The sequence below is a fragment of the Dermacentor albipictus genome, chromosome 5, assembly GCF_038994185.2.
Source record: "Dermacentor albipictus isolate Rhodes 1998 colony chromosome 5, USDA_Dalb.pri_finalv2, whole genome shotgun sequence".
In the NCBI taxonomy this organism is placed as follows: domain Eukaryota; kingdom Metazoa; phylum Arthropoda; class Arachnida; order Ixodida; family Ixodidae; genus Dermacentor; species Dermacentor albipictus.
The window spans coordinates 134,280,004-134,304,178 of record NC_091825.1 but is presented as its reverse complement, the minus strand read 5'-3'; the positions used below and the strand labels follow the sequence as shown (position 1 = coordinate 134,304,178).

The window sequence follows — 24,175 nt, the reverse complement described above, 5'->3', positions numbered from 1 at the left end:
TTGAAAGTAAAATCCTGCCCCATACAATGCCGTTAGGTGCTACTACATCCACGGGTCTACTGCCAGAAATTGTCACCAGAATGACTTAATCGCCTTGAAGCCCCGGTCTCCGTTTCCAAAAGTGTTGCAGTCATTCGAACAAATCCGTCCGTAAAAACGGATTTGTTCGCCAGCAAGAACTGTGCCTTCCTACGAACAAACCTCTTCATTGGTAAGATCTGCTTCGAGTAAACCTGTTCGCAAGAACGAACTGTTTCCATCGAAAAACCAGGACGTTCGTTAGAACAAACGTCTTCGTAAATATGCACATCTTTGTTCGTAAGTACTGTATCTTCGTCTGAACGAGCCTTCTCGCAAGAACAAACTTCTCCGCTGCTGCAGACTGCACCTTCGTGCGAACAAGCCTCTTTGTTGGAATAAACCCCTTCGTAAGCACAAATTGATGTGATCATAGGAAATTGATCTCTATTCGAACAAACCTTTTTCGTTGGAACGAACTTCTTCGCTCGTAACAGCTGCACCTTCGTTCTACAATCCTCACGTACCCACACCATCCCTTACACTCGCTAGAGCTGAACTGTTCGAGCCCGCGACTTAAACGCAAGGGCCAATCCAAATAAGTCCTGGGAAAGACGTCAGGGCCCGTATTCGCAAAAAGATCCTACGTCATAGTTGTTCGTAAGGACTAAATTCTAGCCAATACTGGCGCTAGACATATTAGTAGCGAAGGCGGCAATCCAATGGCAAACTTACGAGCGAAAAGCTTTGTGAAATCGTCCCGTAGGTACTCATAGAGTGCAATGGATGTGGTCACACTATGTCTATGTTATTTCACATAGAAAAAAAGACGCAGCACTTTTAATCGTCAAATTGCCTAACTAGGAGCACACGAGATAAATGCTCGTATAAGTGCATGAATGAGACTGAAAGTTATCATTACATTCTGGCATTGCCTAGAATAGTTATTCCTGACAGCATCCACATAGTTCGTTAAGACCGCCCAACTATAGAAACGCCGTGTATTGAAACATTTACGAGTAAACCGAGTAGAAAAATAAACTTAAAAAGGAAAGCGCACATATTTCGCTCTAGGCGCGCGCGCCGTCCGTTTTAATATTTCATAACGCGTCCGACCAAGTTTCGGTTTCTCTCTTCTTTCTTTTCTTTTTTTTTGTCCAATGACGCCTTTCGCAAGATTACTGCCCTCTCCAAGAAGACATTGCACGTTAGGCAAATACAGAAACGATAGTGAGCACACGTCGTTTAAGCCCGACTGGGGGATGCGGCGAATAGCGGCGAACGGCGCATTCTGCACAAAGAGGAAGAAAAGGCGTAAAGGCGGCCTCCGCGCCTTGTGGGTTGGCATTTCGCAGCTATTAAAAGAAAAAAGAACGGAAAATGGAAGCGAACACGGAGTTAAAACGTGTGCGTCGAAGGGAAGCTTTCTCCCTTTGTTCTACTCCTTCCTTCTTTTCTTTCTTTCTTTCTTTTTTTCCCTACCAGTGAAGACGTGAGCAGCCGTTGAGCGCGAAATCCCCAGTAAACACAAAAGTCGTCGCCTGCTCGCCGACGACTTTAACGCGCCGTTTACATTTTTTATTCTTTCTTTCGTTTTTCTCTCCCTATACTTTTATTTCATCCCCATCTTCGGGCGATGGAGCCGAAAAAGGAACGGGGGTTCGAGGGGAACGGAGCCGTTGGGGGAGATGTAGAGGATAGAAAGCATATACGGCTGCGGTCTCTCCCTCTCTCTCTCTCTCTCTCTCTCTCTCTCTCTCTCTCTTGTGAAACTCGTCGTTCGATCACGCAAAGTATTCCGAGAACGAAGCTAATCCAGGGCGTACACGTGGAGAGCGAGAAAGCGAGAATCCCCGAGCCAGCCGACGAATAAGAAAAGAAACCTTAGGCCAAACAAGCCGGTCGAACGGCTCCGATAAACAAGAGGCGATGCGCGCGCGCGCGCGCTATGAAACAAGACATAATATGCCCAAAAATGCGACGCAAGTAAAAAAAAACATGGAAAGAAAAGGAATCGTTATTGAAGAACGAAGGTCTCTGTTTTTCTCTCTCGCGCGCGCTTCTTTTTTTTTTCTTCCTCCTCTTTGTGCGAACACAAGTTTGGCGTCAAATTCCCGGGGCAGCAGGAGAAACGACCTGACGGCGTCGATAAGCGAAACGCTCAAAGGCAGGCGCCCCCGCGCGCAGGTGGCTCGGGCGTCTTCAGGGAGCGCTTTGAATCGTATCGCACCGAATGAATACTGTGTTGCGGTCTCCGAATCTCCGATGTACCAACGTTTACGACCGTATAAGCGGCTTTTCCTAACTTTCCAAGATCTGTTTTAAAGAAGAAGAGAAATAGAGTGACGGGGGAGGGGGATAAAGGAGATAAGGGGAAGAAATAGGGGAAGGAATATTTAAAAAAAAAGATACGGCAAACACTGCTCGAGACGTCGGCTACAAGAATACGGTCGGTCGTCCGGTTCCAGGAGGCCGTTATTCGGTCTCCGCACCATGGCGCTTGCGCTACGCGTCGCTAGTGCGCTTTTTGCGCATGCGCGTAGTTTGAAACTCGGCACCGCGCACCGTTACGCGAGACGTGCGTCAGCCTTCCACCTGAAGCGACAGCCAGGAGCTTCACAATTCGGGAATGATTCTCTAGACTCCCACACTGACATAAATGGTGTACAAAGGGGGCGTAAGCATCGAAAACAACGCGATCTTTGTTTGAACGGGCGCTAAATAAGCGGAATATTAAGCTAAGCCACACGACGGAAAACTACGGTTGACCCGTCGCGGCGTAGCCCCGTGACAATATGGCGCCGCGCTGCTGACCTCGAGTTTGCGGGCTCTAACCCCGGCCGCGTTATGATACGGGTGGAATGCGTGAGCGCTCATGTGCCGCGCATTGCATGGGGGCACGTTAAAAAAACCCGGGAGCTCAAAATTATTCCGGAGCCCCTCCTCCCCCCCCCCCCTTCCCGAAGACGTGCCTCGCAAGCAGATCGTGGTTTTGGCAAATAAAAAAAAATTTCTTTTAATTGGGCTCGTGCAATAGCACAATGGCCCCTCTTACCGTGAGCGGACGCGCCAGAAATTATGCGAAATTCAGTGCGTGATGCGTTTGGATGAAATTAGAAATGTTGGCAACTGTTACGTCGCCGCTGCTTCTCCACAAGCAGCACATTGTTCGAAGGTCAAAGTAGGATAGCATGAGGTGATATGAAAAAAAAAACAAAGAAAAACGTGAATTGCGCAAAAAACAAAAAGACGGGTGATGTCGCCGCCCTTAAGTTCTCGCACCTGCTCGACGTTACGTCAGGAATTTTTATAGCTTACTCTGGTGTATACTTATTTCTTTAACCGCGAAGAATGACTGCATCGGTTTCTAGAACAGGCAGAGAGCCAACCTAGTAAGTTACGATACATTAATTCATTACAAAAGAAAATCAGTAACGATTACCATACTCCCTAATGCGATATTTGAGCGCAGCTCGATATGTGTTTTTATTTCGCGACATAATGGCTGGCGCGGACAATCTGTCTCGTGCGGCGTGTTGGGAGCGAAGTGTGGCGCGACTACCTCGCTAGTCGGGAGATCGCGAGAGGCAGCGCGTGGGTGACGCGTGGGCGCGATTCACAGCAGCCGCCGCAGGCAGACCTCCGCTCATGCAGCGCTTTGTTTCCATATACGGCATATCGGTGGCGTCATCGGTGAACAGACGACGCGTGCTACTCTGGCGCCATCTCGTATCCATCGTCGCCGCAGAGCCCGTCTTGCGCGGCCACTACGCTTTTCGTCTCACGCTTTCGCCATATCCTCCTCCTCCGCTTTCCTCCTCCCGCTCTCTTCCCTATTGCCATTTTTCATTCTCCGCTGCGCTCCGCTTTCACTCTTTGATCCTTCGCCGTGCTCGTTCGCTCGGTTACGCCGAGGGACGCCGACGCCGACACTCGCCGCAGGAACGAGCACCTCAGCGCTGCGCTCTAAACACCCAAACCATGAAAAACCATGATCTAAATCCATGACACCATACTTACGCGCAGGCTTCGGAGCGAAATTCAAGAGAGAAATGTTTGGTCTTCATTTTCTGCAGCATTAATACAGATTTTCTTGCGAAATGAATGAAAATTAAGTTCTCGAGGTTGCAGGTCCCACAAGCTGAGAACGTGTTTTATCAAACATTTCATTGGCGTTTACGAAAAAAACGCTGTCTTTGATTAACAGATATCGGCAAGCATATAGACCATACGACGAAGTCGGGCACATTTTCAGCGTGAGAGGCATTCCTCAACAGAAATTTGTGCTGCTCAAGCACGCGGATCCCACGCATGACGAAGCAAACACGACGACGGGTGCATGGCATCGATGGAAGTGCCACGGCAGCATGACGATGACGGCACAATGACTAGGACAGAATGACGACGGTTTAAGTACCATGACGGCATGAGGACAGCACGACGACAATGGGGTGATGATTTTTGAAGCACCGTCACCATACTAAACGAAGATCCGACCACGCGGTTAATAAACTTCGCTAAGGTTATTAACACATATGCCCACCAGCTAAGTGAATTTCTCACTTTATGAATGAAACTCTCACTCACCAATCTTTTCCCTCTTTCTCGTCATTTTCAATCATTTCTTTCATCATCAGTTTCAATGGCTGGCTACAGTTGCGCCGGCGTTCTACACATCGCCCGCATAGCGACTGGCTGAGGAAGGAGGGCGGCTTCGTTTACCACGAAAGGCGCGTCGAGACTAGGGCGGATGGCGGAATTTTCTCGCCGTTCATAATTGCATTCTCAGTGCTATACCCACCGGGCCACGTCGTCACAAAAAGAAGAAGCAAAAAAAAGGGGGGGGGGGAAGATGACGTCCTCGCAAAAAGAAGCAGCAAAAAAAAGGAAGATGAAGAAGGAAAGAAAGATATATACGGGGGAGAGAAAAAAGAGAGAGAACGGAGGAAGCCGGCTTACAATTCGGCCACTAAAACGAGTGCCAAAACGTTACACAGAGCGAAGGCGCTGCCCCCGCGCGGTTTGCGCCGGATGTTGTAACGCAGAAGGCGGGTAATGCGCGGATAGCCCATTGCGCGGCGCTGTCTTTGCATACGTAACAAGCGGTGCTTCTCGTCAGAATTTCTCGGCTTTCCGTCCAATTGCGGATCTCCTACGCGCTCGGCAGAGCAGGGGGCGAGGGGAGAGGGGAGGGGGGGGGGGGGGTGAAAAGCTGGCGGCCTGTCTTCGGAGCATCGCAGCCGCGGTCGGAACGGCAGTTGCTACATTCCGACGCATTGGGGGCGAACTCGGAAAGCGCCCGATAAGCGCTAGCTGCGCACTACGTACCGAAGAAAACGGTGTTTTACAGCGATATACCCGTTATGAGTACCTTCAGCGAACTTTTTGTAGCGTCTGTCGCAGGTAACATATCGTGTTTCCTCGCTAAGTATAAGCCTTCATAAACCAGAACTGTATCTGATCAATCGAAGATATTTGATGATCGACCCATGATATTTGATTCGAACCTAGGGATGCTACATTGGAAGACAGAAGATGTATCCACATGGGTGGTGCAGTCCCCCATCGCACGTATACTATTACGTGTATCCAAGCTCCCTCAGAGTGCCGGAAACTAATCTCGAATGTCATGTTCTTGCCGTATTGCGAGTGTCAAGAAAGAAAAAAGAAAAACGAAAGAAAGGAGCAAATGTAGAACGGTAACGCGGTTACTGTCATTTCTTAATAGCCACCACCTATAGCCTAATTCCTCCATGTTTGCGTTTTGAGCCAATCAGATAGATCTGCTGCGCCTCAAGGGCGACGGAGCTTGACCACGGACTCTCAAGTTGCTGTTCACTTCAGCTTTGGGTGCAAAAAAAGGTGCGCCGCCCTTCAGGACAAGTGCACTTCACCCGCACATGCCGCGGATGACGCAACACCAACCCTTATGACCCCCCTCCCCCCCCCCCCTCCCACCGCCATTGCTATGGATGGGTGTGGTCTCGGGTATACATAGAAAGATCTCGCCTGTCGGGTACATGTAAGCGAAGTTACGTTAGTGGCAGAAAGTGACTCTCGTCACGGGAAGCTTTCGACTTCCGACATTACACGCCCTGGTTGCTTAGTGGCTATGGTGTTAGGCTGCTAAGCACGAGGTCGCGGGATCGAACCCCGGTCAAGCCGGCCGCATTCCGATGGGGGGCGAAATGCGAGGACACCTGTGTACTTAGATTTAGGTGCACGTTAAAGAATCCCAGGTGGTCCGGAGTCCCCCACTACGGCGTGCCTCATAATCAGTTCGCGGTTTTGGTACGTAAAACCCCATAATTTAAGTTCTTTTTTACTTCCTACATGCCTGACAATTGGTGACGACCGCTCTATATGCTGCTGACCGCCCCAGCGCGCGCGCGCGCGCGTGTGTGTGTGTGTGTGTGTGTGTGTGTGTGTGTGTATGTGTGTGTGTGTGTGTGTGTGTGTGTGTGTGTGTGTGTGTGTGTGTGTGTGTGTGTGTGTGTGTGTGTGTGTGTGTGTGTGTGTGTGTGTGTGTGTGTGTGTGTGTGTGTGTGTGTGTGTGTGTGTGTGTGTGTGTGTGTGTGTGTGTGTGTGTGTGTGTGTGTGTGTGTGTGTGTGTGTGTGTGTGTGTGTGTGTTTGTGTGTGTGTGTGTGTGTATTATGTATGTATGTATGTTCCTCCCACACTGAAGTCCTCATCATTATGCCTGACTATAGATACCGAGAGAATCTGGCAAGACTGGCCTGAAGCACGCGCGTACTCCTGACCGGCTGTGACCTGGCCTGACCGACACGCTCAGTCGTACGAGCTGACACGAAGGCTAATTTGACAATGTCAGTTTGACAATGTCGGAGTTTGACAGTGCAAAGAGTAGCACGTCAGGTAAGCGACGTGGGAACCGTTGTGGTGTAATCATGTTGTTGTCGTTATCATCGTCCTCATGCCGTATTCGGTCGTCATTGACCACCATCAGTATAAATATACATGTAGTATACATGTATACATACCGTAAGAATACATAGTACAGCCTTGCGAGGCAGTGTCACGTAACCATTCTGAAACACTCGTTAAGAACCGGGAGGGGCAAAAGAAAATATGTATAATGGAGCAGAAGTAGACAAATATGATTAGAAAGTACGAATTAATGAAAATCAAGGAATAGTTTAAAAGAAAACAAACTAGACTAATTCTTTTTTTATTCTTGGCCGAGTTGGTTTATATATACATATATATATATATATATATATATAAGGTGCAAAATATGATAGCACAAGAATAGAAGGACAAAGAGAGAGTGCGCAGGAAAGGATACCGCTTCTCCTGTGCAATGTGCCTGTCCTTGTAGCGCCTGCCAGGTGTACTATGTCCTCGTCCTTGACTTTTTGTGTTGTGATTTTTACTTTCTAAATTAGGCAGAAAAAAATACATGCAGGTCAGAATTTGGCGACTAAATAACATTGAACCTAAAGGAATGGCCTGCAGGTGGCAGCGCAAACCTTCCTGTCGCTTTGTGCAAGCTTCAGTGCATCCAAGGATACAAAATTAATATGTAGAATTTGAACACATATACATACGAGTGAGAATCAGAAAGTCTTTGCCCCTCTTATGTATTAGTCAAAATAAGGTACATGCAGGTAATTACAAATATGCGTACTGTTCTACGTATCTTACACTATTTTTCTGCTTAGTCCTCACACCGGTTCAGACTAAAGCCGGCGGTGGCGCGTGGATGGAGGGGCTTTAGTTCAGACATTTGTCCCATCACAGAACTAACTTTGAGATGCCCCTGTGGTAGAATTCGTCCGGCTTACTGTAGAACCACCGTCGGACCGCTGTCTTGGCTTCATCATTTCACATGAATCGCTGTTTTGCCAGGAACTTCTTCAGCGGACCGAAGCACCTTTTCCCCGTACGTGGGGTGCAATTCCCTGTGGGTTTCGATGGGCGTTCGTCACTTGCTCCATAGAAAACGAATCACACTTCGTTGCTCGTACGCCGTGGACGTGTGAAGCACAATCGCCATCTTCGATGAATGGATGGATGTTATGAGCGTCCCCTTTGGAAGAGAGTAGTGGGTTGCACAACTAAGCTCTTATTATTATATTGCCTAATGTCCTACCTATGTTAAAAAAGAAAAAGTAAAGAAAGAAAACCCACGATGAATTCCCATAACCAAACTTTCTGAATCCCAATTGTGAACCTGGTTTTTGTATTCCTCCGTTGTTTGTCGTTTCCCTACTTTTCTTCCACCAATCTTCCAATCGCCTCTTACTAATCTCTATTGCGGACATGTTTACTTTGCCCCTGCTCTCACTGAACCCAAGGGTTTCGAGGAGGCCAGAGGTGCCTAAATCGACCGCTGGGCAGATATCTTCACATTCTAATCAAATATGCTCCATCGCTTCCCTAGCTTTGCCGCTGCAAGCACATGCTTGTTCTTCCTTATTGTATCCCGCTTTATAAGTGCGTGTTCTAAGGCACCCTGATCTCGCTTCGAAAAGTAACGGGCTTCCCTTTGACTTATCATAACTTGTCTCTTTCCTGATTACGTTTTTTTTTTCCTCCTAAGTAGTTACTCATAGCAGGTTTTTTTTTCCCCCCATTGCCACCACCAACGAGATTATCTCAGCCTTTAAGACCTTCCGCTTGACGTTCTTTGTTGCCACGTTGCTCACCATGCAGGTCTCACACTTGCTGGTAAGCTTCCTAGTTCAATTCCTCCACTGTGAATAATTTTTTTCCTGTACAAATACCTGAACACTCTCACGGCCGATTTACTTTCTTCCACATTCCTCAGTCGTTCTTCATAATCAATTTTACTCTGAGCTTCCCTCACTTCAAAACTTGTATATCCCATATCATCCTGCACAGCTTCACTTGTAGTCTTCCCGTGAGCGCCCAATGCGAGGTGTCCCACTGACCTTTGGTTGCCACAGAGTCCCGATTGTACCCGATTTCAAGCAAACAACCACATTTCCAAATGCAAGTACTGGAACCATTACACTTTTCCACATACCCCGGAGCACCTCGTATCTATTGTATCCACATAGCACTATTTTTCATTATGGCCTCGAGCGACCAATCGCGCGGCAATTTCGCGTGTATTCGAGGGCTTGTTCCACGCTCGGAAAAACGCTTTTATGTAGCACGTATCGAGCAACAGAAAGCTGCATCGGGAGTTTCTCACGTTGCTCTACAATTTTTTCTTACGCTTTTCATATGACTATAATATTCGAGAAGTTGATTAAAATTATTTAATTAATTAAGACTAAATATATAATTATGAGGAATGTAAAAAATAATCTGAGTATCTCCAAGCGACGGCAAACATTACCTAGGTTCTGTCCAGCGACGTGGCATTTGCATATTGTTAAATCTTGGTGCATGGTAGTTAGGACACCCTGTATACATGGTAATATAGTTTCTTAGTTACTGTAGAAACTCGTGCATACGGAGCATATTCTCCCAACAAAGGTCCACAAGTTCGGCTACCGGTACGCCATGCGAAGCGTCGGCGGGGCCCCATAGCAGTGTTTCTGCGCAGAAATGCAAGATATGCTAACGACTACTTCGGTTATTAACCCTTCGCTACGGCAGTAAACTCGCGGTGTACAGCCGCTCCATACAGACTGCGCTGGGACCGCTCAGAGTCTTGCACGCGTGCGTAACGACGGACTCATGGCGTCGCCGCCCTGTTCTGTGTATTTGCATTTTTTTGCACGCGCTCGTATGCGATGCGTTTCGCGCTAAGGGCCCTGTTTATTTGTTTGCTATCCATCCGAAGAAAAGAACCGTCAGCTGCAGCCCTCGTTTAGCGTGGCGGGCACTTGTGACCAGTGAAAAATAAAAGTCCACAGTTAGAGGCACAAACTTTTTCTTTTTCTTTGGGGGGGGGGGAGGGGGGGGGGGCGTGTGCGCGCCTGCATGTGTACGCACGTCAGGGTGTGCCCGCGAGCAACTTCGTTTTTGCCCTCGGTACAAGCGTCAAGGTTTGCCACCGGTAGGTTATAACGAACACTTAGCCGCAATTATGCAAATGCCGGAATCTTAAGCAGACGGTGCTCGAGCCAAACTCGAAAACAATAAGCAGGTGCGCACGCGTTTCGCCGAGATAACGGGTACCGTGCGGTGTGCAAAACACTCTGTTATGACGCCTCCCGCTCCAAACAGCAGTTTCTCCGCGAAAAGCGACTTTCTCGGTTTCTTTCTTATCTTCTGTTACTTTTTTTTAAATTTACTTTTTTGCGGCCCGCACCGGATCTCGGCAATTTTGCACCCACGGGCGCTCTCAAAACAACGAAAACGAGTTGTCTTAGGGCAGCGTCCCGAGAAAGAAAGGATAATAATAACCGGAGCAGAGCAGCATGCAGGCCAGTCGGGTATAACGAGAGCAGCTTTTTGAACTTGCCGTTGTTCCCCGGTCGGCTCCTCGCGCAAGACGCCCAATTGACTCTCGGCCAATCCGCTGTGCGGCGACGAAGCGCGGGCGATCGCTAAGTGTGCCCCCGTGCCACCCGGAGTATCGCGCGACGTCTATACACCCTGAAAGAAAGTTTACACCCTTTGGATTGTATTTTGCCCCCAAACGATAATCGTCATCTCTCTTGCCCGCATTTCCTTTCTTTAACGCTGCGAGCCCGGTACTTCCCATAGTGACGAACGGCTTGCCCGTAATCAGCTTGACACGGCATTCTCGACGGGAAAGTAGCGGGCGCCAAATTTTCGAGAGAGGAAACGCATGCAAGGCAGATGGCGATTACTGCTTGGGGACAAGGCCCAGAGGGTCAGTCAGTCAGTCAGTCAGTCAAGAACTTTATTGAGGTCCTGGGGAGTTTTAAGCCGTTGGAGATCCCACGCGGGGAGCTCCTTGGGCCGAAACCGTAGGCGACGCCCAAGTCGGGACGGGAACGTGGTGACGCTCCGCCAGTTCTTGGGCCCTCTGGACGGCCTTGAGTTGGAGTTTGAGGTCCGGGCTTTTGAGGGCTTGTAAACTTTTTTTTAGAGTGTACTAGTAGCTAATGTGGCGTTATTGTATGTGCGAGCTGCTAATACGCCAGCGCAGTAATATAGCTTAACTATTCGCTTATTAGAAGCCAAAAATAATCAGTTTCTTTTTAAGTACCGCGCCGAATCACAGCGCCGGCACGTCAGTGCGACGTCACAATGTTTTTCTACCCCCGTATTTGGCCCATTGTGACTCAGTAAAGGTCTCGAAACACTATAAGCTCAGTAAAGAATACAATGCAGTCGATCTCTACCGAGAGAAAGATTAACCAAGCCCGGGAATTAAGACACCTTCGAAATACATGACGTCACACCGAGCCGCTGCAAGGTGGCGCCGACAGTCGCCATCCGTCTTTCGTTTTCGCGTCTTAGCAAGCCTCTTTTCACGGTAAGTTTTTGCGATAGCATATTTGTACACACTCCGGGACGAATTTTCGTCGTCGTCGTCGCCGTGAGGTTTCGTGTAGTCCAAGTGCGATGAGATCGCGCCCACGCGCTCTGTGCTGCGGGTGGGAGGGGAAGTCGAGAACGATGGTGGATTGGTGCTGGTGATGGTGGTGGTGGTGGAAGATGGTGATGGTGGGGAAGTCGAGAACGATTGGTGCACAGTCGTCACGCGCAAAGAGAAGACAGTGGAGTAAAGTCCCTTAAAGTACCTTAAACTTCGTTAAGTAGCGCCCCGCTTTGAAGAATGCCGCCTCCTCCTCGCGCGCTCTGGCCGACGCCGCGTCGCTATTGGCCTAATAGCATCACGTGGGCACTCGCGCCGTGCTTCGGCGCCATTTTCGCGCGAGAAGCGTCTGCGGAGTGGCGAGGAGGGCATGTTGGCGCCGTTGCTACGCTCGAGTGGTGTAGGCGGCACCACGGCTGAAGAGGGAACGTTAAAGAGAGGCGAAACGAGGAGTGAAAGCGGAGAAGGAGAGTGTCGCTACATTACGAAGTTTAAGGGACTTTACAGCGGGGTTGGGGGAGGGGGTCAGGTGAGCGTGAGTTCATTCTATACTTGCCGTGGCTGCGCATGGTGTCGAGAGCGCGGCAGCGCTAGCCGTCTTGAAGGTAATCTGCGGAGTGTGTAAAGATTAGGCGAGCTCACATGCCTGGTGGCAGCACGAGGGGAAATCAGCAGGTTAACTGCTGAAATATCAGCAGGTTAACTGAATATGGCAGTCAAAATGCGAGTCCTAGGAGCTGCAATGGCAATAACAACTTGAAAACTTTTGCGAGTGCATCTGTCGTTGTCACCATAACAGGGGAGCACACAAAAAGTGGTGAAAGCGGAGGATTAAAAGTGCAATTATTTTAACAAACGAAAAGTTGCAGTTTCACCACAAGAGCAAATTATTGACAGCGATAGCAAAGTATATTAGGCTATTACACAAACTAAGGTTTTAGTTCTATGGACAGTATAAATTGCAGTGAACATTGGCTTACTAACTAAACAAGCATGGTGTCACACACCCAAAGACACATGAAGAATGTTGATTCAACTGCCAGCACTAGTGGTCACAGCCCTGGCCTGATGAAGGCTGGCAAAGCAAGGAGAATACGTGCTTGTCCAAAAGCGACTGTTCTGTGCTCCTGCTCCATCATTTCAACTGTGCAATGCCTCCTAAACTCAGCAGATCACGCGACCTCCAACAGTGGGTGCATGATCTGCACAAGCACCGGTGACACTTGGGACACTTGTGAACAGTTGTGACACTTGTGACAGCACAGCAACCACACCAATGGAGTAAATAGACCTTGAGTGCCTGTATAATTCACAATAAATGCCACAATATAATGACAAACCAACTATCCTGGCCACCAATCTGTGTCAACCAAACCAGGACACAACTCCGCACAAACGTCAAGTGCATTCTTTGAAACAGATTAGTTTATTTTTCTTGTTATACACAATCTATGCACGCAGACTGCACATGCCATACAACTGTGACCAGCACTGAATGTTGCGAAAGGCTAGAGCACAGCCGCATATTTACAGATGGAAAAGCAGCGACTGTTGCACTTGCTAGGTAATGTAAATATACATACAAACAACTCTCCCATACAACAAGTGCACCAAGTATTGCACAAAATATCGTTTATATGTTTCGAGGTTTCGAAACTTGCGCAGAAGACACATATGTACAAAATATAGCCGCTTGTTATAGGTGTAAGCCATAAAACAAGATAACCAGAAGGACAAAAAGAAAAAAAAAAGCTCACTGTACAAAATGTGCATAGGAAGAAACGAAGAGCAGAGGCATGCTTGCAGTTCCAGTTTCAAATATGATTGCGTGAAGCTCCATAATAGTCCCTGCGCTAAGAAATAGAAGCATCTTTGCCATGCTACTCTCAAATAAAAACTTCACACATTCATTTAATCTCGTGAAACAGAGCAACAGAATCATCCCTGAAACGCAGCTTTCAGATAAAATCAGCTCACTTGCCAGTCGGGCAAAGGACAAGTGATGCATTATGTCCAACACTATTTGCAGTGAACAATACTGCTGAAGAATGGTGCCACAAGCTGATGCCTAGAATCTCTCCGTATTTTTTGTTTTTAAGCAACCATAAAGAAAGAAGATGTATCTGCCAAGCTTGTACATCAAGAATGAACAGCGCTAACACACAGGAAATCTTCAAGGTGAAATCATGTTCTGTTTTGCATGCTGAATATGATGTACAATGAGCACGATATAACAAAGTAAACGCAAAATGTTACTCGCCAATATTAACATGTACGGAACCTATAATGAACATAATATATATTAAAGATATTTTCGTGTCCAATCCAGCTTCATTATAATTAGTTTAACTATACAGTTGACTTCCGTTAGTTCGACCCTGCCGAGACCAACAAGACCTATCGAATTATCCGGCAAGTCGAATTAAACAGGATGCAGAAAAAACACCGTTGATTCATTAGGCAGTATTTGCCCGATTCCAACACACCCCTGAATCAAGCGTGCGGCCGCTTTATGTGTGTCCAACATAAGAAAACGTAGCGATCACAATAAAGCTCCTAAACCAAGCATAAATCAAATGCGTACCCGATATTTTAGAAAGAAAAAAAGGCAAATGTTTTAAGATGTATTTTACAGGGGCAGCCAGTTTTCTAAAGTCAGCTTCGCTGCACGGTTTCTTAAGGTTAGCTTTGTCGCATTACAACCGTGTTATACGGCAAACTATCGGAAAGCCTCAATGGTGGTTTTCGGCTTTTCTTGGAAAAAATATAAGCGCGCGTTAGAATTGGTTAAATATCGTAATCAAACATTGCGAGCTACAGTTATTGCTTGAAAATCTTCCTAGGGCAGTCTGGAAAATAGGCACTTTCGATTGGAGATGTTGAGTGTTCAACGCATTCACTGTCCCTTAAGTTCTGCGAATACAGATACTCTCAGGAAAGGAATCATTGGGGCCACAGGGTTCAGGCATGGCATGCTGCCTGGTCAAGTTCAAAGGCAAATTTTAGGATCGGAATAACGAAAATCTGAACGAAAATTCGTTCGAACGAATAACGAAAATTGAAAGTCCCAGCAGGGACCTTCAATAGGCGTCAAATTAACTATAGTCAAATTAACGGAAGTCTGCTGTAAATGCTTCCACTAAGTACCCTAGTAAGTCCATGCCTGATTAAAAGATCAAAAATTGGATAGCGAATCTTCAACTGCTCAAGCATTACTCTTTCGGTGGCCACCAGGAGCACCTACAGTGTCGCAGTGGTGCTACATCATTAAACCCTTGCAAGCATCCAGACCTAGAGGGGCTCTCATGATGTGGACTAAAGCTTGAAATGTGCACAGCTTGCTTCAAAGCATAAGGCCAAGAATTGGCATAGAAATATGAGAGCCATAGTTACAAGCAGCAAGATTACAGCAGTTACGTGTGTGGAAGACAATGTGCCACATTTAACCGCTAAGCCCAGGTGCCTGAAGACGCAAAATATTTTGCATGCAGAGAGACTGAGATGAGCTCATACTATCAAAAGCCAGACCAGGTTGTGCAACGTCACTCAGCAATTAAACATGGACTGTACTGTGCAACAACACCTGCCTCACAGTTACAAAAGCTCCCACACCATAGAATGACTACAATATTGTACATATCGCAACATCCAGCACTTTCCTTCTTTTTTTAAGTTTTGACTATCAAGATCAAAATCAGAGAAAACAAATTTTAACACCCCGACATCTCTGGCATAAGCTATAAAGAATGTACTATGTTCATCTATAACAAATTCTTTCAGCAGGATCCAGACAAGAGGTACTTATACAATACATAGAAAGTACAGTTGGCCACAAACATTTACAGGGCAAGGGATTTGCGAAAAATGCAGAATTCCCACGAATCTTGGGCACATAACCGTAACTTCAAAATTTTAATCTGTAGTATGGTTTGTAATCTACATGGCGATCCATTAAATTGTGAAGGCTATGCCTTAACAGAGCAAAAATTCACATTTGTCGTGCAACCGGTGTACCATAAGCTTTCTTGGCCAACCGTGTGTGTTACTTCTGTAATGGAAGCCTTTTGGGTATCTGAAGAAAGCAAAAGAATGTACGTAAGAACCTTGCTTAACTTAAAAACAGATACAAAAACCGCACTGCCAGAAAGGGGACCTGCTTTGAAATGTGCAGTAGTGTCATCATCAACTGCACGCGCTACCTCAAGGGCAGCTTTGCCTGACTCTTGCAATCTTCAAGCCTCTTTGCCTTCTTAAAGATAAAAAGGGCAGAGAGAGGGATTCTATTCCTGCGTCAGTTATTAAAGGGCTGACATGTTTACAAAGCCTATTTACAAAAACCATTAACACTATGTATAAGGTCACCGTTTTGATTATGGCCTTCAAAACAGAGGCTCGAAATAAGTTCAGAGGGTGGCCTCCGCCAGCCCGCCGGCCTGCCTCAGCTTGTGCAACTCTTGAGAAATGACCTCCAAGTCCTGCGATGGGGAGAGAAGGAGAAATTAACAAGGTGTTCCCTCAAACCTGCTCAATCAAATGTCTCGGTGACACCACCAACAAACAAATTGTGTGATCGTGTGTCTACGCAAATTATTGCGTTGAAAAGCGTGCTCTGGTGCAATTCTACCAGCTGCCCACAAGTTGGGACTGCAATGACCCACAAAAATGCAAAGGCAAGTCCATTTAATCAAGCAAATGTATAACATATAATGTTTCAGAAACAAATGTCTCCAGTTGTGAAAAAAGGGTGTTCAAGACAAAACTGTCATTTTTGATGGCCAGAATTTTCGTGACTTTGGCGTTCATCAGCAACAGTGCGACAATGGCCAATAAGTTAATTTAGCAAACCTAATTAGCATGTTATTTGTTAAGTTAGAGCACATACAGTAATTGCAAAGTTAAAGATGTTCAGTGTTCAAGGCATACCCACTTATTTATTGTGAGACTAGAACAAACTGCAGGGTACATGTCTTCAATCTGCACATGTCTTCAATCCACATCATTCAATCTAGCGTGACTGAAGCACAATACGTTAGCGAAAACTCAGTAGCATTTCCAACAACTGATCACACAGAAGCAAGGTGGAAGCGGTAGTGGTTTCGTACCCGTGCGCTGTCGCTGAGGCTACATGTGGCGCACCACTGAAAGGGCCTTCTCGTTTCTCTAGAACAAACTGCTTCGTGAAAAGGGTCAATAGTCCAATGTTTTCGGCACACATCGCTTGCGGCCAGTCGTGCTACGCCACTTGTAGTGTTCCTCTATTTGCATATACAGGGACACTAGCCACTTGTGCTGCATCAGCCAAAATGCCATCCCCTCTATACATCGATGTGCATGCCGTCGGCTGCTCTGTTTGGAGCATACGCAAAACGATCCCCAACCCGTGCACCACTTTGAATGGCTGTCTGCAACCATTGGCGAAGTGACGTGGGCAAGTTTCTTTTTTTCTCGGCACCATGCATTGAGAGTCAACGCAATGAACACACAGATGGAGCAATGCCATCTCCACGTCGGTCATGTCGCACCGTGTTGGCTGCGCCAGTGTGTCGAACCATAGACGTCGTTGTTCTTGCCAACGTGACGTAGCATATACGCGCTCACGCTACGTCGCACTATATACATTCCTTAACCGAGCAATTTTTTCTGAATTTCATTAGTTGGAATTTTGTATAATTCGGATTTTCGTAGCATCCCTACGAAATTCAAATTAACGAGCTTTTACTCTATGAGAGACACCCACTCTGGAGGACTCTGGATTAATTTCAATTGCCCAATGTTGTCTGGCATCTAAGTCTCGGCACACTGGTGTAGTGAATTCCACCACCCTTGGAATGTGGCTGCAGCAAACTGAACCCATGACATTCAGCCACTGAGCCACCATGCTGCGCAAGTCCTGATTCAAAATGAAGTTATATTTATTGCTCCCACCCTCTTTCAAGGCAGCGACATCCCTCTCTCATTTCCCCTCACCTCCATTAGTCTTTTGATAGACGCACAGTGCTAAGTGAGGCCAGTGGAATGAAGTATAAACCCCACGCAAGCCATCTTGCGCAAGGCATGACAAGTCATGCATGGAGATGGCTGTCGCGTCCACTCGTCATCTACAAGTTGTACCCCATGCGGGCAACAACTTTGAGCAACATCTTCCTGATGATGCCGGTATGATGGCAGCAAATACGTGCCGAAACTGTCATGACATGTGCTTTATTAATTTAAGTTGATGTGTTTTAGTTCAAAGAGGAGCATAAAAAATTTCTGAAGGTCTTGCAGTAGGTTCTTATCCTTGCATTATCCAAATTTAGTCTTCTCCTCGTTCCCTGTCACAATTGATAGTACTTGACTGATGCACATCCAGTCATGGCTTCGCGTTATTGGCTAGTCGCTCATAGCACTTCCAGGTGACTATTGACGAATTCTAGATTTCCAGAACCGAGCAATCGAGCAACAAGAACGAGCTATCTGTTCATGCGACAGCCTATTTCATCACTCAAAGCCGTTGCACACAAAATCTCTCTCATGGGGTTTAGGCCTGAAACAGCTCAACAGTGCATTGTTAAAATATAGTAAACATTGTGGCCTATAGCCCAAGGCCTTTTACATGCTGCAAGAAATCCCAGTTTTAGCCCTTTCAGAACATGGATGAGCAGGGTCTGTCTGCACTTCTGATAAAAATGTCCAAGGACGAGCTCAGCACCTCAACTAGACTTTTCATTTGCTTGCAATATTCACTTCCAGACAATATGTACTTTTCATTTCTTGCAGTGTTGTTAAGCTTCACTTTTCAATAAATTGTTGAAATTTTGTATAAGGAAATTCTTAAAATATTCTCAACATTGTTTTTTGCAAAGAGTTCTGCAGAAAAGAATCTGGTCAAGTATGGTCAGAATTGTGGATAACAGCATGGCATGAACAGAATTAAAGTATAACGTGAACTAATCCTTATTGTTTGTCATCGCCACCTTGAACTATGTCTGGCCTACATTATTACAAGGATCACACAGTTGGCAAGGCAAAACAAACATAGAAACACCCTATAATGCATCCTGGAGATGTTCGCCTCTCATAGACCAGGCATACTATTCCAGATGAAGAGGATGACATATGAAATGATGCACTCATACAGGTAACTTACACACACAATACACACATGCACACACGGTTACAAGTAACAAGGTCGTCTGGTTGGGAGTAGTATCATTGAGAAAAGCCAAGAGTACCTTCATTGTGCACAAAGCACTACCAGTACTTACAAAGCAGTACATACAAAGCAGTACCAGTACCAGCCGAACAGTATCGTAGCGCATCCTCTCTCTAGAGGATACTGCTGTGATAGTAGTCTTTGTACAGAACACGCCTTCAGGTCCTTGCACTTCAAGGAATCTGTTAGAGTAGTAGTGCTTTTTCGAATTTTTTATCCAAATGACCAATTTTAGCACATCGTAACTCTTTTACAATGCACCTTTTGCGACCTTGGCACACTTCATAGTCATTGTCATAGTTTTATTACATGTAGCTCTTACACATGTACAGTGACCATCTTTCAGGCCCCTTTAGAGCCCTGTAACATTCACTGCTCGTAATATGTCGCTTCACTTTGATCTAATTGCCATTGGCTTGGCGCTCTTTGGCCAAACCTGGCCCTTGCGCCATAGAACACCGCACATCATCACCATCATCATCATCATCATCATCACTACCAGTACTGCTCCAAGATTCAAGCAAATTGTGCCACTGAAGGGAGCTGCCACATAAATTAAGCAGATTTCAGAGTAGCCCTTGATGCCACATAGCACTTGCAGATGCATCAAACATGAGTTAAGTCCTTGCACATATTGCACTGTGGTAAACCTGTCAATAGCGTTCTTAACCTAGAATTAGCTTTTAGTGTAATTGGCTTGCAGAGGCAATTACTCCTATCATGGACACATGAATTTTAAGAGTTCTTTAATAACATGCATAACTTGTTCGTTTTCTTCTCGCTCTTGAGTTTTTTTTTTTTTCTTTAGTTACATCATTCCAGCTGTACATTTTTGCACAAGTGTGTTGATTGTTTCATGTTTACTTATTGTATCGATTGTTTACAATTTCCACTTTGTAATGTGCCGCTCTGCTCTGTAATGTGCAAACGCAGAGGGTGAATAAATAAATAAATAGACTGCAGTCAGTGCAAGGAATGCACCCGGCCTGGTGCCAAGTGGCGACATGCTATGCACCCACCTTCTGCAAATGCATGTTCTTGGTTAGCGTCTCCTCAAGCATTCGCTGCATGCGGCGGTTGATCTCTTTGAGGTTCTCATCCCCTTTGTCCTTGATGAAGTCCACTAGTCGCTTGACGGTCAGCTTTTCTGTGGACGATGGGTGGTGGCTGCCCGAGGTTGGCTCTGCAACAATGCGCAAGGAGAGGAACACATTGTAATGCTAACACTGACTAAAGGGCACTGACATGATCTTCTGACTTTTCATTTCTTGCATTATAATGGGGGTCCAGGACCTCGAAAACCTAGGGAAAATGTTGGCAAGCCTCAGAGTGCACCAAGTTATTTAATGTAATAGGTTTGTTACAGCCAGTTTTTGTGTCGTTTCGATTGCATTGTGACATGCTGATGCAGAAGGTGGTCATGTGGGAGCAGGACATCAATCCCGACAGGACATCAGAGCAGGACAACACTTGCTCTAGCTTGCTAAGTTGCCTCCTGATACACATGTTGCAAACATGCGCGTCAGTTTTATTTATTTTGTTCTTTGTGTAACAGTATAGTGCAGTAAACAGAACAATGCCTCATATGCCTCACAAGTGTTTTGTGAGGCAACCTACTTGGCATGGTGCTGCTTCTCGCAACAGGGCTTTCCAAACAGGATCAAGTGCCATCATGACACAAACACCTAAAACACAAAGTAGTGGCTGTCATATGGCCAGTTTTACTAGAGAGTGGGAATAACATAAAGAGTTTCTTTATTCCAGAAAGGAGCAAAATCTGTTCTTCGGGTGAACATAGGTGGCCCGTAAATGACGACGCGGACATCAAAACAAATTTTGCCACTTGAACAAGCTCAGTGCACAGAACATGTGCTGTACTATATGCATGAATTAAACACATCAATTTAGGGCTAACTAATACACATACTTTCATTTCTGCCACCTTCTGTTCTTATGATATCTACATAACTTTGCCTCATAAGCGTAAATTAAAGTCCATACCACCATTAGCAACAAGACGCATTGTGGCATGAGATCATACTCTTGTGTAATTATGCTTAAGAGGTGTTCTACTTTAAAGATCCATGTTGTATTTCATTCTTTAGGTACAGAACATGTTCTTTTCTTTTTCTGCATGTCCACAAAAAATATCAATTTTCATTTATTTAAAAGTAAGGACACCAATGGATATCAACACAGGCATAAGTGCTGAAGCCTAAGTTTTGAATTGTGGAACTTGATCTACATTACATATTTCACAACCTAAACTCCATGACAAACTTCATAAACGCCAGAAGTTTACGCGGTGATGTCATAGCATTCTGCAGCTAAATGTACTAAGAGTGATCTAGGCTACCGGTTAAGGTTGCTAGCGGGTACTCACCATACTTGCTGTCCATACAGTAGTACTGGATGATGGCTGTCTTGTTGACCAAATCATCAGCCATGGAGGAATTGCTCACTTCAAGGTGGTTTATCTACAAAAAATAAACGCAATCTGATTATGCCAACACAGTCTTTTTTCATAAATCTTTTTTTCTTTAGATTCGCAGTAAAAGGTTGATCATTAGAAGGGGAAATGAAGGTCAAAGTGGCATTTCTCTAATTTTCTGGCAAATCACACAGGGCCAGTACATCAGTCTGATCTCTCGGACTTAAAAATAACCTTTCATACTTGGGCTGCTGTAGTTCAATTCTTACAACTTTTTTTAAAATGCGTTGTGGTCTATCTTTTTACCAACAAGAATTAAACTAGGCCCTAGCAAAGGCCATCAATATATACGATGTCACAACAAGCTGGTGTGAGAACATCAAGCAGGTGTTGCCGCCCATTCTTTGTTTTTGAATCTTTTCTTCCTATGAAGCCTCTTCTCGTGGTAAGAGTGGCCTTTTTAATACTGTCACAGCACTGCGTGGCAGAGCCGGAGAAAGAAGTCACAGGTGTGAGGCTCACCTGTGCATCACGCCGGATTCGTCTTTCCCTGCGACTGCTTTCCGCATATCTTTTCATTGTGCGAGTAAAATCATACCATCGTAACTATACTGTAGAAGGGTAATAACTACAGTTCAAATTATTTGTATCCTTAGTGTCCCTCTAAAATGGCAAAAATCTTGCAGCAACTGTTTTGTGCCGAGAGATCAGGAAATGTGCCCCTCTACATGAAGTGCTTGAAAAAAATGGACGGAGACACATCACTCGAACACGGGTGTAATGCAGGAACCCTGCCTGCCTGACGTTTGTCACAACAATTTAAGCTAAATATGTAATAAGAGAACTAAAATTGATATATTTGCAGTGAAGTGGTGTGTTCTTTCGTTTCATTTTAAAGAAATGCTTGGTATTCGATTTGCTTTTGAAGCCAAATTTCTAGAATGTTTGTACAGTAAACTTTAGTTATTTCAACCTCGACAGGTTAAACAATATTGATCAAATTATCTCACAGGCTGATAAAGAGGCAGAAAAGATGCTCAAACACACAGCTGCTTCGATTCGCAGTATTTACCCAAAACAATTCACATCCAGATCTAGTGCACACCAAATTCTTTGACAAGAAGAATGTAACATGCCTCCAATTCTGGCTAGCAAAGGATGAAACCAGCCAAGTTTATCTTCATGGAATATAAATTTATTTACACTTAATGTCCATCGTCGTCACTCCCACACAGCACTTCATTGCTGTCTATGGACCACAACATGTCATCCTCCGTGCAGTCAGTTGTGCATTTTATATTCTGCATTTATTGAACGTCTCCACAACAATTGTAAAGGGGATGGTGGCCCATGCCAAGTCTGACCCATTTGCTAGTTCGTCCTGCAATGCGTGAAACTCTCCGGAAACTGAAGACATGTAACACGACTTTGTTGCCACTAGCGTAGCAGGCAAATTTTTCAAGTTAACTTTTATAACCAAAAAACGCAAAACAGCGCCACCCTACGTGAGAAATTGTTCTGTTGTCATCCTGTCATGGCAATGGCACAGATGCTAGCTCTGACAGTAGAATTTTAAAATTCAGTTTTGGTTTCATATCTGATGGCACTGTGCAGGTAATTTACAAATCAATTTTCTTAGGAAAAAAGATGTGTTAGAATCAGATAAATACGACAATCAATCATGCTGAGCTGCCATTATCACTTTAAAATCTTCCTAGTTCAGAGCGAGATAATGTGTCTGATGCATTCACTGTCACCTAGCACCACCAAGACAAACAATGCAACCATTGAGATCATGATCCAAGTCAAAATAGGGGTTAGGGGCATTTTTAGAGGTGTTTGTGTCAAGCTCGAATTATGCCAGCCAAGTTGGAATTACCCCATTTACTAGATTCTAATGCGCCCTCGATTGTAACGCGCACCAGTTTTCCATGACCAAATAAGAGGAGGGGAAAAACGCCCTCGATTGTACCGCGCACCCGTTTGCAGTGACCAAAAAAAAAAAGGCCTTTACAGTACCGCGCACCTCATTCTTTCATACAGAAATACAACTTTCTCTCATTTGGAAAAATCAGATTTACTCCCAATGCACTAAAGTTGCGATAAATAAAAGAACTCACAGTTTCACCCGAAAGGTGAGTCATCGATTATGATAGCAAATTAGTAGACAGCTACACGAAAAGTAAGGATAGTAGTTTTATAGGCCGTATAACCTTTTGAACATTTGCTTACTAGCTCAATTAACAAGAATGGTGTCACGCACGCACGAGCAAACATGAACGCGTCCACACCTCAATGAACTCAATGAATTGCGGTAGCAGGAGCGAGGGAATTTACCTTTGTGCGGCTTCTCGCTTCAACACAAACTAAGCGACGAGAACACAGTGCGGTGTGCCTATATAGGTAGCCTCGTGTCTCAGTCGCAGAACGCTTTCAAGATAGGGGCTGTCCGACCGCGCCGTATGTAGCAGCCACCGATGTAGAACGCCTCTCCTGTTTGCGCTAGCCCCACACGCAAGTTTTGGGAACTCCGAACGCCCGTGATGTGGCCCAATTTCCATCTGTCTCCACAAACGTGATCGCTTTCCTTTTAATTGCAGCATCGTGATGAACTCGGCATGTCTTTGCAGTCGGCACTTCCATGTTGATAGAGCAGATGCAGAAAATGGGAAAACGGACAGTACACTAACCTAAGCCAGAGGAAGCTGTGCCTAAGCACACATACTGCAGCACATGGAGGAAGCTACGGCAGCTAGGCTCGAAGCACGTACGAAGCGGCCATTTTGAAATGCCGATGGCGATATGGTAACACAGATTTAGGTTGAAGCTAAACATTTCGACAGAATTGCCTGTCTGGTTGGGAAATTGATTAGAACTTGAGACTGACTCCAACCAAATAACTGAATTTTATTAGCCCGACGTTTCGGAGCCCATTCGGCTCCTTCTTCAGGGGGTTGTTCTTCGAAGAACAACCCCCTGAAGAAGGAGCCGAATGGGCTCCGAAACGTCGGGCTAATAAAATTCAGTTATTTGGTTGGAGTCAGTCTCAAGTTCTAGATTTAGGTTGGTACTCAATTCTAA

General features: G+C 45.6%; 1 protein-coding gene across 1 annotated transcript in view; it reads right to left on the bottom strand.

The window, feature by feature from the left end:
- Positions 1 to 12,871: 12,871 nt before the first annotated feature.
- Positions 12,872 to 24,175, bottom strand: part of LOC135921276 (GRIP1-associated protein 1-like) — a 37,929-nt gene continuing 26,625 nt past the window's right edge. The window contains exons 20-22 of the mRNA XM_070538950.1: positions 21,047 to 21,140; positions 19,683 to 19,846; positions 12,872 to 15,943 (exon numbers count right to left, since the gene is read on the bottom strand). Of these exons, the coding sequence (XP_070395051.1) occupies positions 15,872 to 15,943; positions 19,683 to 19,846; positions 21,047 to 21,140 (330 nt within the window). The 3' untranslated portion in view covers positions 12,872 to 15,871. The remainder of the gene's footprint in view (positions 15,944 to 19,682; positions 19,847 to 21,046; positions 21,141 to 24,175) is intronic.